Source organism: Camellia sinensis, chromosome 5 (assembly GCF_055761805.1).
Source record: "Camellia sinensis isolate YWXY chromosome 5, ASM5576180v1, whole genome shotgun sequence".
NCBI classification, from domain to species: Eukaryota; Viridiplantae; Streptophyta; class Magnoliopsida; order Ericales; family Theaceae; genus Camellia; species Camellia sinensis.
In genome coordinates, this window is record NC_138965.1 from 82,674,419 (window position 1) to 82,693,729 (window position 19,311).

General features: G+C 33.0%; 1 protein-coding gene across 18 annotated transcripts; it reads right to left on the minus strand.

Moving 5' to 3' along the window:
* Positions 1 to 7,345: 7,345 nt before the first annotated feature.
* On the minus strand, positions 7,346 to 18,166 carry LOC114311313 (agamous-like MADS-box protein AGL62). 18 transcript variants are annotated; one of them, XM_082869151.1, is made up of 6 exons: positions 17,516 to 18,096; positions 17,186 to 17,352; positions 17,044 to 17,098; positions 14,696 to 14,761; positions 13,668 to 13,714; positions 7,346 to 8,117 (listed from the first exon to the last, which is right to left on the minus strand). In XM_082869151.1, the coding sequence occupies exon 6, from the start codon at positions 8,113 to 8,115 to the stop codon at positions 7,456 to 7,458; it is 660 nt and encodes a 219-aa protein (XP_082725277.1). In that variant the 5' UTR covers positions 8,116 to 8,117; positions 13,668 to 13,714; positions 14,696 to 14,761; positions 17,044 to 17,098; positions 17,186 to 17,352; positions 17,516 to 18,096; the 3' UTR covers positions 7,346 to 7,455. The 18 variants fall into 18 exon arrangements, with proteins under 18 accessions (XP_082725277.1, XP_082725283.1, XP_082725274.1 ...); XM_082869157.1 differs by lacking the exon at positions 17,186 to 17,352 and having other exon boundaries at positions 17,683 to 18,148; XM_082869148.1 differs by lacking the exon at positions 13,668 to 13,714 and having other exon boundaries at positions 14,718 to 14,761; positions 17,186 to 17,284; positions 17,683 to 18,145.
* Between the last annotated feature and the right edge of the window lie 1,145 nt (positions 18,167 to 19,311).

The following is a 19,311-nucleotide window of genomic DNA, read 5'->3' on the forward strand; positions in this document are numbered from 1 at the left end:
TTTAACATTTCGAAGGTCTTGAGAGTACATTTTGGACTTTCTCTCAAGGAAATTTCCTTCGAAGGAGCATTTTATTACCTCTAGAAGAGGAAAAGTGTGCTTTGAAATGCTTGACTTGGCCTCGAAATGAATGGGTTGCTTCGAAGCCAGTATTGCTAGTATGTTAACAAGTTTGATTGAAGACATGCATATTAGCAAGTACGAACCATGTGGTTGGAAAAAAGAAACTCATATTTTATTAAGTAAATAAATAATTACATTGAAGGACCTACTTGAGTACATTGTCAATTTCATAAAAATAAGGAATCGAAAAGGTTACAAGGTCATGGAACTTATTCTAGAAAAATACAATGAATGTACGTTCTCTCTCCAACCTTTCCTCAATCTTATCTAATTGGGGCCATTCTAGCTGATGTGCCCTCACTTGATGGAAAAGCTGCTTGGTCTTCATCTCAAACTCTGTTTGCTTCAGTGCCTTCTCCACTTGTCCATCCCATCCATGTTAGCATCTTCTCCATATACTGAGTGATTGTTCTTGAAGTCTTCATAGTCTTCAAGGAGATTCTCTGCTTCAGACTGGGTTTGGATATGAGTGGCATAAATTTCCTCCAATGATTCGCTAATGGCCAAGGCATTTTTATGCCAGTTGAGCAGGAGAATGAGTTGATCCAAGAAGGTGTAGAGTTCTATCTGAGTCACTGGATTAAGAATGTGACTTCGAGAGACTATATCATAAGCCCACAAAACGTTTTTATGAGAAGTGTCGTCTCGAAACACTTCGAAGGTCATACGGGAAAAGGCAATAAGTAGAGTTTGGGCTTTATACTAATAGTAGGCAGTGGGAGGAACTGGGGCTTGGTATGGGAAAAATGTTGGCCTTCGAAGAGGATGAGTTTTAATTCCTCAATCTAATTAGGATTATGAGGAAGAGGAGGTGCAGCTAGGTCCATTCCAAAAGAAGGTGAAAAATAGGCTCATTCACACACTCTAGCCAATCAGAAGAGCAGAGTTTTTCCTTCTTGGCCATGTACGAAGGACTTAGTTCTAGAGCTTCGACTGGATTGGGAGGTTTTGGTACTATTTTTGTTGGTAGAGTGGAGGTATACCATTCTAAAAGTATGTTGTCTTCCATGTAGCGAAGGTGATCAAATTGTACGTAAGAGTATACCACTGAGCTGCGAGAAGAAAGAAGAACCAAAGTAGGGTCATCGAATTCAACAAATCTATGATGAATTTGCTCCCTTGTCTAAGGTTGGGATGGTTTTGGCTAGGTATCCCAACCAGTAGTTTTTACAGATGAAAAGACAACCTTATCCCAAGCAGAGAGCTTTGGAGTAGATGAAGAGCCTTTGAGGTCCATATAAGTAAGTTTTTGTTCTAAAGATGTGTACTCTGCGAAAGCCTTCATCACTTGAATAAATAGAGGAGGGTAAGTGTGGCTAATAAATGCATGAGAGTTTTTTTGAGGACAACCATTATTGTCTAGTGTCTCTTCATATGCTTGATCAATGAAGGAATAAGGTTGGTTAGCCATAGAGGAGGTATCAGTCTCTTCGTTTGTTTAGTTAGTGTAAGTGAAGTTCTAAAGCAAAAAGAAGTTCAATGTTCTGGTTTATGAACATTGATTGAAGATGGTAATAGGACAATTAATTACCATGCACGTCCCAAAACGTGGGTAGTATGCCGCAAAAAAAACGTAGTGCATCAATCCACTAATATCACCAAGTCTTGGTTATATTAGTGAGGGGGTTAATGTTGGCCATATATTTTGTATCAGCCAACCACAGCCTAACACGTGATCCATTAGGGGTAGTTTGGGGAATTAGTGAAGGTCTCTAGTTGTCAAAGGACACGTGGCCAAATTATTTCAATGGCAATGGATCTACGAAGAATTTGAATAATCAATATGAGCAAGGTGACGTGGCCAAATGATTATTGAAAGTTTAAATTCAAATTCAGAAGGGAAGTCCAACTACAAGATTAACTAAGTGGAGGCAAACTACTTGGAGCCATGTCTAATGATCGTGGAGGTTACTTCGACGGTTACCAGCCACTTCGACGATGTAGCTTGCTTTTCGTGCTCCTCCGAATACGATTAGCCCTACAGTTCGAACTCCCGTGATTCTGAATCTGAATTCACAAGTGCAATGTGAAATAGATAAACACAAATGAGTCCAAATCCGGCAAATCTTTTAGAAAATCGATTTTGAATCAAAAATGCTAAAAATGAACCGCTTTGCCAGATTTCAGAGTTTCTACCTAAATTGTTTTAGAAAATTTGGGAAACCCGTGACTCGTGCCAATGGCCACGTGTCCGTCATCACCAAAGTGTCTCAGCTCGGGAACTTAGGTATGAGAGAGAAATGTCATGAATTGGGCACCACACTCACCAGATCAAAGATCAGCCTCTACTAATCATGATGTGATTTTTATGTACATTATATGATCTTGTTTCGATTATTATGCTATCGTTACTATGTGATGCCAAACAAATATAGACTAATTCACAAAAAGTTGAAACGCTTTGATTTCATGTTTGCTTGAAAATTATTTTGAATATGTCCAGTCAAAAAAGGTGATCTCATATGTACATTTATTCAAACCATCCCAACTTAAGCGAAAAGCCTCTATCCACAGGCATTCAAGAGATATATCAACTAAGCACTTAGTCTCATGGTAATCATGCTTGACATGGCAACAATCACACGCATGCAATATGCTAAAGAAAAAACCACTCACCTAATACTCCGAGGTAAGCCAAGAAAAAACAACAATGAGTAAAAAAAATGCATGATCCTAAACAATGCATCATAACTAATGAAACAGATACAACGTGCAATTAATAGGCTCGGCTACTAGCATGGCATGTGAATCAATTCAAAGCAAAGGATAGCACATGTATTCAATTAAGGAATTTGAAATTGACATTGGTTAGTATGATGAATAGAGCCTTTATGCATGTAAAAGCGGATACAAGTCATGACAATGAAAATGTAAAACATGAATGTAACATTCAACCATCGTAAGCGGGGAAATAAAATGGAGAAAGAAATGGGGGTTGGAAGACATACATACATTATTACATATTTGCCCTCATGCAGGAGGGTCCGAATGTCCAAGCGCCTAAATCAACTAACTATTACAAACCGAATGAATTAGCAAGCTCGATTAACTGATTATTACAAGTTCAAATGAATCTAAGAACTAATTACAACACACTACTATCAAAACATTAATATCACGAGCCGCGGAAGACAAGGAATTGCATATGCATGAACATGAATTTCTACTCGAAAAACCCCTCTGTTTTGCTACCAGAATTGTTCTGTTTTCTCCCCAGCCTTTGCTCTGTTCTTCCATGAAAATGGCATTGCTTGGTCAAAAAAAGGTGGCCGGTCGGCCAGATGGTCAGGTGACTGGCCTGCCACTATTTTGGGGGTCTGCCCTACTGCAATAAAAAGAAAATAGAGCACAAAAGGTGGCCGATCTGAAGTGGTAAAGTGGTGGAGTTTGGTGTGGGTTGTGCCTAAGAATATAACTCAGCTTCTGGATTGGTGGAGTGGTTATAAATTTAAGAAAATGCTTAAGTGTATGTGGAATGCAGTACGATCTGTGGTCATGTGGTATGTGTGGAAGGCTAGAAATGAAATCAAGTTTGCTGGTTCAGATGTTAACTAGTGTCGTGTCTGTGAGTCCATTAAGTTGCACATTGCTTTTTTGGTTAAGTATCATACTAAGGGGGTTGCTTTTTCAGTTAATGATTTGCTTTATAATTTGAAATCTATTAGGGGGCTTTAAGGTGTGGTTGATGCTGTCTACGTCTTTGTGTTAATGTTGTCTATCTCTTGGTTTGTTGCTGCTCTATGCTGTTATACTGTTGTGTTGTTTAGCTGCTGCTGTGTTGTTATATGATGTATTGCCTTGCTTTGGTTTTCTGCTGGTTGGTTTCTCACCAACTAGCTTTTGGCTAGTGCTAGCACATGATTGGGTGGCTTTCTTATGCCAACCTGGTTAGGATGAGTAAGGTTTACTATGATACTATTAGCACTGCTTTTGTTTATCTTTATCTTTATTGATGTAAGATGTAGAGATTTTTTCATTGGTTCTAATTCAATAAAGTGTTATTTTTGCTGATAAAAAAAAAAGTAATTCATTAATAAGAAAATTTTAACAAATTTCCATAATTTTTAAGGTGAATGGTTAGGGTTAGGGATCCTTATGAACTTGAGTGATTCGTTAAGATCAACCGACCGATTCAATACACTCACATTTAAGCAATTTTGATAGTATGAGAAGCTAGATGCGAATAATTTTTTTTAAAATTCCCTTATATTTGGACGGATGGCGAATGATAGGTCACCCAACCTAAGCCGATCCTCCAACCCTCTTTAAGAAAATGATATTATGTTTTTATACTTTGTATGTTGAAAAAATAAATTTTACTTAGTAATAATACTAGTTATTTATAAAATTTGAAAATTTGACCTTTATTTTAATTATAAAAAATGAAGAATAAGTCTTTTAGATTCAAATAAAGTCCAAAATAGTAAAAAATTACTCTAAAATAAAAAATAAAACATAAAATAGTAAAATCCAAATCGCCAAATCTATTTGCATCCACCTACCAACCCGTATGGTCCACTCAATCCGCATCCGCTAACTAAGCTGACGAATGCAGATTGAATTTTTCAAATCTGCCTAAATTCAAATGGATGATAGATGAAAGGTAATTCGACCCAATCCGATATATGAGTACCTAGTTAGAGTGTCTCCAACAATTGGCCATTAGAGCTGCCATTGCTATAATATAACAACAGTTGTGCTCTAATGATGAATATGGTAGCTATCAAAGTTGACAAACGTTAAAACTTGTGCCAAATTTGATACAAGTTTTGGCAGCTATCATATTCATTAACTCAGCTAAAACCAACCATTTCTCTCCCTATGTCCTTCCCTTCCTCCTAGCAAAACAAATAAATTTTTATAGTATCGTCATTTTTGCAGAACTAAATACAGAAACTGGTGTGTTGGGGAACACACCAGTTTCTGTATTTGGTTCTGTTAAAATGACATTTGACCATTGGAACACATTGCTATAATTCTACTATTTTGTACTATTCATTACCAAATTATAATAATAATAATAATAATAATAATAATAATATAACATTTGCCATTGAAGATCCTCTCGGAATTGTCATATTATTCAAAAGATTTAAGTTTTAATTCCTAGGATCTCTAGTCAGTTACCCACATCATATTAAGAATAAATGGGATTGTCCTATTATTGAAAAGATTTAAGTTTTAATTCCTAGAATCTCTAGTCAGTTATTCACATCATATTAAGAACAAATGGGATTGTCCTATTATTGAAAAGATTTAAGTTTTAATTCCTAAAATCTCTAGTCAGTTATCCACATCATATTAAGAAACAAATGGGAACTCGCTGAACAAAAATAAAAACAAAAAATTTGAATCTAGCAGTTATACCATGCCATCAGTATTTTTATTTTTAATAATTTGTTATTATTTATTCTATTATGTTTATGTGGTAAGATATTCATTGAAAATGGGGTCCACCCGTCATACGTAAGTTTGATTGGTGATTTCAAGTTATCAATATCATCATAATACTGAAATTTTATTCAAGTCCCAAGTTCATGATGGACTAATAGTTTTATGTGATTTTTTTTGGAAAAATTACAAATCATAGACATTTTTACAAAATAATTATATATTCACAAAAAAAAAATTTAATTTAATTATTAAAATTTGTAAAATTTACCATTAATTTGAAAATTAGTTTTTTCAAACTTGCTTTGATTTGTTATTTTTCCTATTTTGTTATATTCACTGTGAAAATATTGTAGATTAAGTCTAAAAAAAATAAAAAAATAAAAAAACAAAGATGAATTTCTAATCAGTGTATAAATGGAATAATAATTACAAATTAATAATAAATTTTATCAATATTAATAATTAACATTATAAACTTTTCCACACATGAAAGAATTTTTTATAATTACCACCTGCAGTTAATTTTCCCAAAAACAAAAATATTACGTCTCAGCTATCATCCCTTGAATGAAATACCATATTATCTAGTTAAAAAGTGATATATGTGCATAAACAAGTTCAAGGAAGTGGCAGGTTGTTACTTTTTATTTTGTTTTAAATTTTTTGTTTCATTAAATCTAGATTTTTGGATCCTATTTGACGAAATGTATCAAACAACATCTAAATTCAATATAAAGTAGAGCTAAATAAGTCATAAATACATGTATGGCTGTGATATGACCAAAATCATTAACCAAAATTATATAAGACTAATCATATTTACAAACATCATTGCTCGCATATAATTTGTTCTATTTTTTTTTTTAAATAAAAGAAACCATATAAATTTCCAATCACACACTACATTAAGCAATATAATTTACGGGATATAGTAAACCCTCAAAATATTTGTAAGCACAACATCAACAAGGCCAATGGCCTTTAATTCACTAATTGTAAAATTCATGACACATTTTAAATTTTTAGCAGTTACAAAATAATTCAAATCTTAATTTTGTCAATTATGAACCAAATACAAATTACAAACAGATCAGGTAATCTAATGTTATCAAACTTTTATTATTTATCTACTCATATCAAACCTATTATCACACACAGAGTTGCATACATTCTATCATGTCTCAAAAATCACAATACACTTTTAAATTTTTAACAGTTACAAAATTTATAACACACTTATTCTCATAAATCTTTATTTCCGTTAAATTACATTGAGATCCAAATACTAATATTCAATAGTCACATACTATCACTTACATATAATAACGGTAAATCAAAGATTAAGCAATAAATTAAATATGCAACTATTTCACGTACTACTTTAGCGACAAATTCGAAATGATATTTGATAACAATTATATTCCATTTCAAGTTATTTTAATTTATAATCCTTGACTTTACAATTATTTAACATTAACATTGCAATACAATATCCTCAATATTAACCACCAATGACTAAAATCTACCAATTGCATATACAATAAAAATTTCAAATATGCTATAATATTATTTATCATAGAATATATGACAAAATTATAAAATAAATAAAATACTCTTATGTTAAAAGTCCTTGCGATTTTTATCCATTATACATCTTTAGAAAACACCGAAATATATCTAAGTGAAAATCTCATAACATTTAGTCATTACATAATTATAATAATAAAATTTAATAATATCTTTGTAACTGAAATTTTTAAAATCAATATTAATGTTCATAACAGTCAAACAAATTAAATAGCAATAACACCTGTAACAGTCAAACAAATTAAATAGCAATAATTAATTTTATTTTTATTAAAATTCCAACAAATTAAACCCAAAATCATAAGCAAACACGCAAGTTTTTCATAGCAACAAACGACAAACGACAAAATATCAAAAAAATCCATGTCCGTAGTCGAGGGTATATCCATGTGGAGTCATGGACAGACGTAGCCCTGAAACCTTAACACCATCAGAAGCACCTCCAACACGCCATCCCATGGAACTTGACCCAGCTTCAAAAAACCTCGAGGGGTTCGATTCCTCCATCTGAATCTTCTCACTTTGCTTCGCAACATTCTTCTTTAGATCCTCCATTGCAACCTTCAATTGCTCGAGTTGCTGAAGTCCAAGCTCGCTAACCGGTGCTTCCCACCAACACCTGTCTTGGCTAGCTTTCCTCATCTTGTCAAGCTCTTCACCTCTTTTCTTCTCTGCTTCCAACATATCAAGTGCTTCAGTAAGTTGCAAGTTGAGCTTGCTAACATTCGCATTGCAGTGAGCCTTGACAAGTTGGAGCGAGCCTGAATTGGGTAGAGAGTTTCGAGAGAGAAAACAATCTACAACAGTGTCAACACAAGGGTGGCCAAAAGAGAAGGCCTTTTTGCCAGGAGAGAAAACGATGATGGCAATTTCAGCACCACATAGGGTGCAGAGATCGCTTGCCTTCTTGAATAGCCCAGAACGACGCTTTGAGAAGGTAACCATTCGGTTGCTTTCATTTGACATTCTTGTCATCGCGATCTTCTGACGGCCTTTGCCCTTCCTTTCCATGGCTGCAAATGATGAGAAAAAAAGAAGAGAAAAATTATTAGAGAAATAGGGAATTGAAATGGTGATTATCTAATGAGAGAAACATGAGAGTATGAGTATATATAGGGTGACCCCATATATATAAATTTAATTTACTCTCAAAGTTATTGCATATTTCCTTCCTTTTAGGTTTTAATACTATATTTTACATGCCATTTAATTTAATTACATGTTTTGGGGCAAGTTACTCTGTCTCAAAATTTCCATATCCTTTTACTCTCGTACGCTGACAACTACCCAACGTGATATAAATCTCAAAACAAAAATGAGTGTTGGAACTTAAAAGCATAGCGAAAGCATGCAATTTTGTTCTCTCAAAATTAGATTGTATTTGGGGCCTCATAGATTGTCAATTTTTTTTTTTTTTCCTTCTTTGTACAAATGCAATCAATCATAATACTTAAATGTTTATCACTAATCCAAGTATATACTTAAATGCAATATAATTTTTTTTTGCAAATTAATATCATTGTAATACATCTGTTATACCCAATATACTCGTATTTATGGCCATAAATTGCCAAATAGAATGTGATACAAAAGATGGTGAATTAACAAGAGGAAACAAATCGAACAATGTCAAGTCCGTAAACATTTCCTCTTCATTTTCCTTAAGCTTCCTTTATTGGAAAAAAGAAAATTAAGAGAAGAAAACCACACGCACATATAAAAAGCGCATAAATTTATTATGGTCACATTACTACCATGTTAATTATTTTGTTTTACCACATTTTAATCGTGTTTTTGTAGTTGAACCCTTTGTAATTTTGAGTCGTGCAATCACAAATAACTCGGCTATATATGGAAGTGACAGAAAGATAAAATACGAGAGAATAAACTCACGTGGGCAATAGTGGAGGCGACTCTAGAGTATATTAGGCATCGTTTGGCAACTTGAAGTTTTATTCAAAAAGTCAAAGTCATTATAAGTTGTCATATCACTCTCTTTATTTTTTTGTACATCTTTTTTTAAAAAGTCAAAAAATTACTAAAATAACATGTTCCCCAACCAAGCCTAACCAAGTTTGAGTGGTTTAGAAAAACAATGTGAGATAAATCTAAGAAGCCAATTAAGGCTCTTTATTTAAGAAGGCCTCTAAATTTGTAACTCTTAATTATGTATACATTAGACCCATCATATTTTAAAAAAATTATGGAACCGATCATGTCATATTAAAATCCACATATAAATTTTAAAAAAATTATTAGTGAAATATTTAGATGATATAGCAGCACTAAAAAAAAAGAAATCAAATAAAATAAATAAAAAAAACTTCTTGGGGGCATAAATTTTGCAAGGAACACTTCCATTTATCCCATTAGTGTTATTAGGAGTTTTAAATCCTTTAATATGTAATTGTAACCAACCTCATAAAATTACAAGACAAATGTTAATCTATTAGGCCGAGTTGAGCTAGTTTTTTAAGGTTGGCTTAATATTTTGGGCTGAATTTGGAATTTTTGTTTCTCGGCCAGCCCGGCACACTAATAAAATTTCGATATGTATTGGTGGTCAGATCTGTTTGTTAATGGTGTGGTGGTCGGAGAAAGAGAGGGAGGGAGAGAGTTTGATTTGGGAACCGTCGGAAAGAATGAAGAGAGATTGATTTGGGCAGGCAGAGAAGAGAGGAGAGTTTTGAGAGAGAAAGAGAGAAAGAGAGAAGCCTAGGCGACCTTCACTGCCACGTTATTTGGGATCAGGTGATATATTGTGTATATGAAATATTTTTCTATAAAGCTAAATAGTTCAATAGTTGAAATTTCATAATTTTATTTTAAAATTGTTTAGCTTTGTAAATTCTGTAATTGTGAGTGGTTTTGATCCCTATATCATGGAAAATTGATGTGGTTGAGTAATTATTTGATATTTTTATATGAATTGTGAAATTACAAAATTTAAAAAAAAAAAAATAGTTTCGAGAAATTATATAATTATGATTCCTTTTTTCTATGGATTAAAATGTTTATTTCTAATTAAATTAAAGAGAACTTTAGGCAAATTATTATATTTTGCAAACCCGTACATTGCATTGCATTTACTTATTGGTCCATTATTTTGGATGTTGGAATATTGGAAAGGGGGTAAACGGCATAATAATCCGGATAGTGAATCGGTTTTTGAAAAATGTGGAGTACTATATTGGTATTCGTGCAGGCAATCAATGTGTCCAATTGCCTTATCGCGTGCTTGATGCTGGATTAATGTACGAAATGATGTTTTCAAGGTGCTCAATTGCCCTTCAGTACTTGATGCCAAAAAATGTGAAAAAATGTTTGTGTGCCCAATTGTCCTCCCATGCTTGATGACGGTAAATGTGGGGCTATTGTTATATATATATATGTATGTATATGTATATGTATGTATTTGGCTCACACTTTGGGATTCTAGTGCATGTTTACCGCCCCATTCTTGATAGTGGTTTGTTTTAATAAAGGTGTATTAATGTATCATTCTTTTGCATAGAACAGAGAGATGAATTTTGGACAGGATATTGCGTTGGCATGATCATACTTATATCAAATGTTTATATATCTCGTTATATGCATTTATATTGGGTAATCTTGCTTATTCCTATCATAATTAACACTTTCAAGCCAAGATGATGGAGTTATACCTCGCTGACTAGATGATGGGGATATTTTCATGAAGCACAGACGCTCATTTTGATTTGCTACTCGTGCAATACAGCTACCGAGCTAAATTGTAAAGATAATATTCTATTTTGTGTAATCAAGACCCTTGTCTCGAAAGATGTAAGCTATTAAGGCATCCTTATTTGTATCTCTCTCTAGCTCTTTGAACTACTAGTATAATTATTTGCATTTTGGAAAGATATTAACGTATTGTGAACATGTAATCTGTTGGCAAATTCAAGGAGAAAGAAAAGTATTTTTAGATTCTATTTATATCTTTATTAAACACTAACTTCTATTATGAAATGGAAATAAGAATAAAAGGGTTGATAACTATAAATGATTAAAATATTGGGGTGTTACATTTTACTTTGGGAGGGGCAATACTTCGCCATAAAAGTTTGCAGTTGTTGTTGTCCTCGCCAAGAGCTAGATGGCAATGAGAGATAAGAGGTTTAAGAGTAAATAGACCATGTTTGTCAGCCAAACAATGGAGGGAGTCATTTTGACGATGGAGTGGCATGACACCTAAGAGTAAGTGAAGAAGATCCCTTAAGAGATCATATTCCCAATGGCAAAGATGACGTCTAAATTGTAGATTCCAAATTGGTCACTCACTAGAGTGTGAGAAGATTTCAGCAATGGTATTATCTTTCTTGGTGGAAATGGAGAACAATCTGGGGAAAGCCTGAGAAAGAGGTCTAGTTAAGATCCATACATCAGACCAAAAGAAGATGTCGATTCCTGAACCAAGCTTCAAAACCAGATTATTCAAGAGGAAGTCACTAAATCCGTCACCTCCCCAACCAACCTCACAGATTTCATTCCAAATCTTAGAGAAGGAAGATGCTTGCATATCATAGGGGAACCAACTATTGGCTCTGACTTCAAATTTATTAACTATCACTTTTCTCCAGAGTGCATGCTTTTCAGAACCATAACGCCACCACCATTTTGCAAGCAAGGCATCATTTTTTAACTTTAGAGATTGAACAGCGAGCCGCCAAACCTTCTCCATAGTTATAGCTTTCCAACTTGCAAGGTGAATTCCTCTTTTTTCGCCACACCCACCCCAAAGGAACTTTCTCTGTAATTTTTCATGTTTAGAACAAACGCTGACTAGCATCTTATAAAGAGACATAAAATAGATTGGAACGTTGGCAAGAGATGCATTAAGCATAGTTAATCGTCCTTCCAAGGATAGATACTTCTGCTTCCAAGAGGATAAACAAGACTTGAATCTATTGCTAATTGGTTGCCACACCAAGACTGACCTTGGATTGACTCCAATTGGAAGGCCTATGTAGGCTAGTGGAAGATTCGCAATTTTACAGCCAAGAAGCTCTGAGGCCTAATGCACGAAACTATTTTCAACTCCAATTCCACAAATGGGGCTATTGTTAAAGTTTACTTTTAACCCAGACATTAGCTCAAAACTGATTAGGATGTTCTTGACTTGATTGAGCTCCTCCAAATCAGCAGATGCAAATAGCAATGTGTAATTGGCAAATTGGAGGTGAGATTACCAACCCATTAGTACCAACAGCAACCCCCTAAATCAAGAAGACAATTAAGTCCTTCGGCCACAATCAAGAAGAGAAAGGGGGAGAGAGGGTTCCCTTGTCGGAGGCCTTTGATCATGACAAATTTGGAGGAGGTAGAACCGTTTACAAGAACTAAGACTGAAGCTGAGGAGAGACACTCGCGTATCCAAGTACACCGCTTGAAGCTTGGAGTTGAAGATCATTTGGAAGAAGAACTTGAGTTTTTGGCGCATCATTCATTTTCTACTTCTTGCCTCCATTTCTAAGTGTTTAAAGCTTCAAAGAGGTAGGGATTTTCTCACTTCTTCTTAGAACATGTTAGGGTGATTTCAAGTTAATTTTTTTTTTTTTTTTAAAAAAAAAAAAAATTCATGAAGGTATGGCATGATTTGGTATGAAGAGCTATGTTACACAGACTTTTCAAAATAAATCAAATACCCGTGTCGAACACCCGACACTCAGACAAGGGTATGAGATATGCGTCGAATACTTTTCAACGGATACTTTTTATATAATGTTATATAACACTATTATTATATGTACATATTGTTGTATAATTGCTATAAATGTCATTTTGACACTGTAAGTTACATATAGTATCATTTTATCTCACATATTAGATTAAAAATATAAAAATATGACATTTTTTTGCCGAGCCCACGTACCCTTAAATTTATGATTTGATGAGTCCGACCTCTAGATACATATCCGCATCTAACACTCGTATCCGAGTCCATGTAACATAGATGAAGAGCATGATTTAACAGCATGATTTAAATGATTTGATATGAAAAGCATGATTTAAATTGTCTTGTTTAAATCTATGTTATACATGTTAGTTTATGACACTTGAAACTAATTTTTGGGTTAGAGTTAAATTTACGTATTTTAGACTTGAAAAGTTACTTAGTTGGTGGGTTTCATGAATTTGGAGTATAATGTGGCCATGTTTTATTTAAATTCGTGAAACACAATGTTGAATAAATTTGGGCTTAAATCTCAAAAAGTATTATCTATGACATATTCTAAGATTCTTGATGTAAAGGATATGAATTTTTGGATTTTTTTTTTTGGGTGCTTAAATCTCAAAAAGTGTTATCTATGCCATATTCTATGATTCTTGATGTAAAGGATATGATTTTTTGGAATAACTTTAGATTTTCGTTAAATCTTGAAAGTATTGAAAATTTGGGAAAAATAATGTAGTTGGGCTAATAAGGCGATTAAATATCGTAGTTATAAAGATGATTTGATTTGGTTGAGTTGTGCGATTGTTTCATATTTAGAAATTGAAAAACCTAAGTGACTCGTGATTAGATTAAGATTTAATTGTACCAATTCCCCAAAGGGTATGAGCAAGCTTGACTTGGAAGTCTCACAATCTGCAAGAAGGAGTACAAGAAACATAAATGGAAACACCACATTTGTAAAGTGTTGTAATCAGAAACCATAGAAATACAAATGATAGGACTATGTCGGTGAAGATCAGTATCAAACCACAAAGCTAATATTGCAACAGAAGGGGATTACAAAACAAGAAAGCTGACAAATGAGAGGGTTTTACTTTCTTTGTCTAAATGAGAGGATCAAAATATATTCGTAGCATCATTACTAGTCCAATCACAGCTCAAATATTTGAAACAAGGAAACTGAGTACTAACTATAACTATTCATGGACTGAAAATGTTATATATTAAATAAATAAAATGAAAATGTTAAGTGCCGCCAAAGCTATATATTCAAAAACAAATCTAGGAAGCATTTCACTCTGTAACAAGTAGATAACAATTAAGAGTTGAGGAGTACTAATATCATATCCCCCATTGAAGCTAAAAAAACAGTGCAATCTTCCTACAAAAAAACTCCATAGGCAACCAAACAAATCTTTCATAACACAACCCAAGCATGGCCAAAAGACTTTACATTCTATCGAAGAATTTGTAGGCAAGGGAGGAATAAGGGACTATTTGCATATTCAAATCAATGAGTCAAACAATTTAACTATATATAATGTTGCTTTTAGTGAGTGAAGAAAGGTATTAGGAAAAAAAAAACTCTTTCTTTAGTAAAGTGTTTTTGAAAGCACATGAGTAGCGGAAATTTCTTACTAAAATAAACCAAAAATCAAACATGTAGAATCACAATTTTCCGAAAAATAGTTTACCATCAAGAAGGAATTAGTCTATTGTCATGTCAAACCATCCCTAACAGATAAGATTGGGAAAAAAATAAGAATAACCTGACAACTTTAATTGACATAATTAGACCACGACAAAACCCATTTGAAATGAAGAAAAACCCACTACCCCAATTGACATTATTATTATCAGTAGCCAAATTAAGTTGAAAGAGTATTCTTTTACCCGGATTCGTATCCTCACATACTTGATCTTTGGTCCCATGTTAGCATGTTTGTTTAAATTGGTAACCTATTCAAAAGAAAAAGAAAAATAAAAAATCAGCCTATAATAACTCTTTGGTAAAATTAAAAAAAAAAAAAAAAAAAAAAAAAACAGAAGATTTAAATCCATTTGCAATGCATGTTTTCCTTTCCGATAGTTAGGAACAAAAGAAGTGCTGAAATAATGTACTCATTGAAAAGGCTCATTATGCCTATATTAATTTCTAAAGTTCAAATAAGTTAAATTGTGAACTGCATTAATATAGGGTTTTTGGGAAGTATAAATTTAGTTAAAAGGACAAAAAGTCATTACAAAAAGTCAACTAACTCTTCTCTCTGTGTTTTTTTTTTTTTTTTTTTTTTTGCAGGTCTGTTCGTAGAAAAGTCAAAAAAACCCACTAAAAAAGCCAATTCCAAAAAAAAAACCCTTAATGCACAAGACAGCCAAGAATACTAAGGTAGTACCTATATAGCTAGAAAGCGGTACCTACTACTTGTGATCTGGGCTCATTATCACTAATTAGTTGATGGAGATCTGAGGTTAACTTAACTTGGGTTGAAATTAGACCTTTGCTTAATAGATGAATTGGACACATTCTTTTTTTTTTTTTTTTTGATTGGCACCAGGTGTCCAGATCAAAGCCCAACCGAATTGGACACATTCTATAACCATAGAATGGCAAATTACTTCTTGAGAAATCAACATCCATTTTATTTGGTGACACAATTAGAACAATACTATGCTTACCATTTTCATTTCCCATTTGATTAGGCACTAGTCACTATCGCTGGTGTAATGAGTCTCGCATAAACGTTGTTAATATCCAAGGGCTATAAAATTAAAGAGTGAAAATGTTTATGTCAACACCAAGGTGTGGGTGTTTTTTGAATGTGACCCATAAGACCTCATCCTCTATCTTCCCTTCTCTTCCACCCCAAATCACTCATAACCAAGCAAAACTCAAGTTTAAACAAAAAATAAAAAACAAAAAACCTCAATAAATCAATGCCCAACTGATTTTTGCTCGAAGGCCCATCACATTGAATTTTGCAAATTAATAATTGTACTCTTTCACAAATTTTAGTTTAATAATTACCCACAGTAGAATGCAATAATGTCCCCACGATAAAAGTATAAAGAGTAGAAACTCAAATGAAGAAATCAAAGAAATTCACAAATTACAAACATTGAGAGCAAGGGAGCAACAATCTACAAATTAGGAAAAACTGATGATCATATGAAAAGCAAAAATTTAGATTCCACAATTTAATAAGACCAAAAGTCCTAATTATGCCAAATCCAGTTATTTCCAACCCAACCAAATTTACCTTTTCTTTAACATGTCATGATCAATTCAAACACACAAAAATAATATAAAAAAAAAAGCCCCAACATATTCGATGCAATCCAATTAAAATAAATAAGCTATAACTTTGGTTTCTTACTTGATCAACAGTTAAATTAGATATGGACAACTTCAAAATAAGGGAAACACTAAAATGGTGTTCTCCCTTTGAAGCATTGGAATCCATGCTAAAAGAAGGGAAAACACAAAAAAAAAAATAAAATTGTGCACAACTTATTTGAGCATATATATATATATATATATATACAGAGAGAGAGAGAGAGGTAGGTGAATAAAAAATGAGTAAGACCTCTCCATTTCCCTACCACCCAGATATAACCAAACACATGAAGCATTAATCAGATGTCGATGGCTTAGGAACAATAGCATAGATTGCATTAGTTTTGAACTTTGTATGGATGGGGTTTTTCAATTTTTTTTTTTTTTCTTTCCCCCCCCCCCCCCCTGTTTGGATGGTTATGAAGCTTTTCTTGGATAGATATGAGATTGGGGCTAACCAAGGTTACAACAAATTTTTGGGAAATGTTATTAAAGAGAGCTAAAAATCCTTTGTTTGAGTGTAGAGAAAACAGAAAAACAAACTTAATTTTCCTACTAACCAAAAAAAAAAAAAAGGGGGCAAACAGGTGAAGAAGAAGAAGATGAAAGTGAAAACTAGACTAACATACATGGTCCTAATCCAAAAGTTCTGTTAGTGGGTAAATACATATAATTCCAGCCAGTCAGTATATATCAGTAAACCTACTAATGTGGTATCAGATTATTCCAACCAATTTACTTCATATGTGGAAAAGTTCACTTAATTCATAACTAAAACGAACATAATATTCAGTTCTTACAGTCGAATTACTACATAGATACAGATTCGCATACACACAATATTCACAATATTCATCAAACTAACTTAATAACCAAATTCTACAGAGATAAACACAATACTCACCTCATCAAATCAAACGCATCAATATTAGCTGTTGAATCCAAAGACCTTCAAAACCCTATAATATTTTCCATAAATCCCAATCAGTATACCAACACCAAAAAAAAAAAAAGATTATCAAAACAGCAATAAGTCATATACATACATATAAAGCTTTAAAGAGTCAAAACTTTGCAAAAGGCCTATGCGGGTGTAGGAGCAAGTGTGAAGCAATTGTTCCGTGGGTGTATGAGGATGAATCATTCTGTAACAGTATTGTTTTTACGAACGTTCCATGTGTGTAGTTTCTTTATGAATAAATCACGAATACAACTACATTTTGAGTGTTAGCCCCAAAAAAATAAAAAATAGAAAATAAAAATTGTAGTTAGTTTACAAAATTTGAATCTCATTCCTTCAAGAAAACTAGAAATGAACGTTTGTCACATACTATTTTTCAAGAATTTATTGGGACACCATTATTAGTAGAAATTACCTCCCTCGGACCCTTTCCCCTCCACAGATTAAATGCATATGTTTTGACATAGTTGAAGTTTAGATTTCAATCTAAAAAATAGCCAACCAAACAAGCTTCCCATTTTTCAATGTTTTCCCAAGGTGGGAGGATCAACAACGACAGTATTGCTATCAGGTGGAAACTACCTTAGTTTCACAGCAGATCTCTGATTTGTAGCTACCACCGACGCCCAGGTCTTCTTCTCCGGCACAACTGGATTCGCCACTGGGACAGAGTTGGCAGCATCATTACACACCCCTTGCTCGCTTTGATTTACCAAGTACACAGTCCGTTGCCCAACAAGAACCCCGCAGTACATCTACTTCGCCTCTAGAAGAATCCCCAAAACCTCATTACACACCTTCATGAACTCCGATCCCTTTTTTCCTTCCACTACATCTACCTCGCCTCTAGAAGAATCGACCCACGAGTGTTAAGAGAATCAGCCATAATCAATGAGAGATTGATGAAACCCTAGAAACGAGATGTTTCTAGAGAGAAGGCAGACATTCTCTCTCTAACCCATCTAACTTTTTTTGTTTCATTACAACTTTCTAACTGAGTCAATAGCTTCCCACCATTGTGTTCAACTTGAAGAGGGTTTTGCTTCTTGAAAAATGCTTGGGAGCACTAATTAGTCTTTCCACTAATTAGGTGGCAGTGGGTCTCGTTATTAATGATGTGATATTTTGATTTTGGAGTTATATTTTTTTTTTTTTTTACTTTTTTAATGTATTAATGCTATTAGTGGTGATATTTTTAGTGGGATGAATCATTATTGTTGCTTCTTGGAGCTCTTGATGCCGATTTGGGTTTGGGTTTGGAGTTTGATAGAGAGTGAGGGTTTGGAGAGTATTTTCTATGTTAATGTTCTTTCAAGAGATGATGACCGCACAGAGAGTTGGAGAGATGGTCTTGTTTAGTAGAGCTGTGGAAAAGTGTTTATATTTTATGTTTAAACAGTTTATAACTTATAATTATGAATATAAGTTGATTTCTGACTTATAAATTAAACATCTCCTGCCTCACTCAAAGAATAAGCTGATTTCTGACTTCCAAAAAATTATAAGCTATAAGCTAAACCAAATACATCAAAATAGCTTAAATTAAGCTGAAAGCTAAAATAAGCAACTTTTAAACTGCACCAAACAGGGCCATAGTGTGGCAGAGAGCGATCAAACAAAAGGCAAAATTTTGGTTTTTAGTTTTTTGAATTTAATTTTTTGAAAGTTGGTTTTTTTTTTCCATGTTTTTTTATTTTTAGTGAACATTTTTAAAATTTTAAATATATTTTTTATTTTTTTAGATACACTTTAATTAGATATATTTAAAAAGTAAAATATTTGTGAAAAAATGTTTTAAAAAATTAATAAATATATAAAAATAAGAAAAATATATTAATTTTTTGTATTTTTTTGTATTTTTGATATTTAGTAAATTTTTTAAATATTTTTTTCACGAAAATTATACTTTTTAAGTGTATTTATGTTAGGTCTATCTAAAAATATATAATAAAAAAAAATTACTTAAAATATTAAAAAATTTGGTAATAACAAAAAATAATACGACAAATAAAAAAGTAGAATTTTCTGAAAAAATATTTTTAAAAAACTGGAAACAAACATACTATTGTTCTTCACTGTGTGTATCGGGATGTTTAGACGACGAAACCCAAATTTTTTTTTTTAGATTCATATTGGGGTTGAAGAGTTGGGATTTTTGAATTTTTTTAAAAATTTTTGGTGTTTGGCGTTTGAAATTTTTATTTTGGCACC

Bases quoted from the DNA above. Each gene is read 5' to 3' on its own strand.
- LOC114311313 (XM_082869144.1), bottom strand. From the start codon at position 11,311: ATGCCACTCCATCGTCAAAATGACTCCCTCCATTGTTTGGCTGACAAA. The intron at 8,118-11,151 runs GTAACACCCCAA...CATCATTTGCAG, and splicing joins TGCCCCTCCCAAAGTAAAAT to CCATGGAAAGGAAGGGCAAA.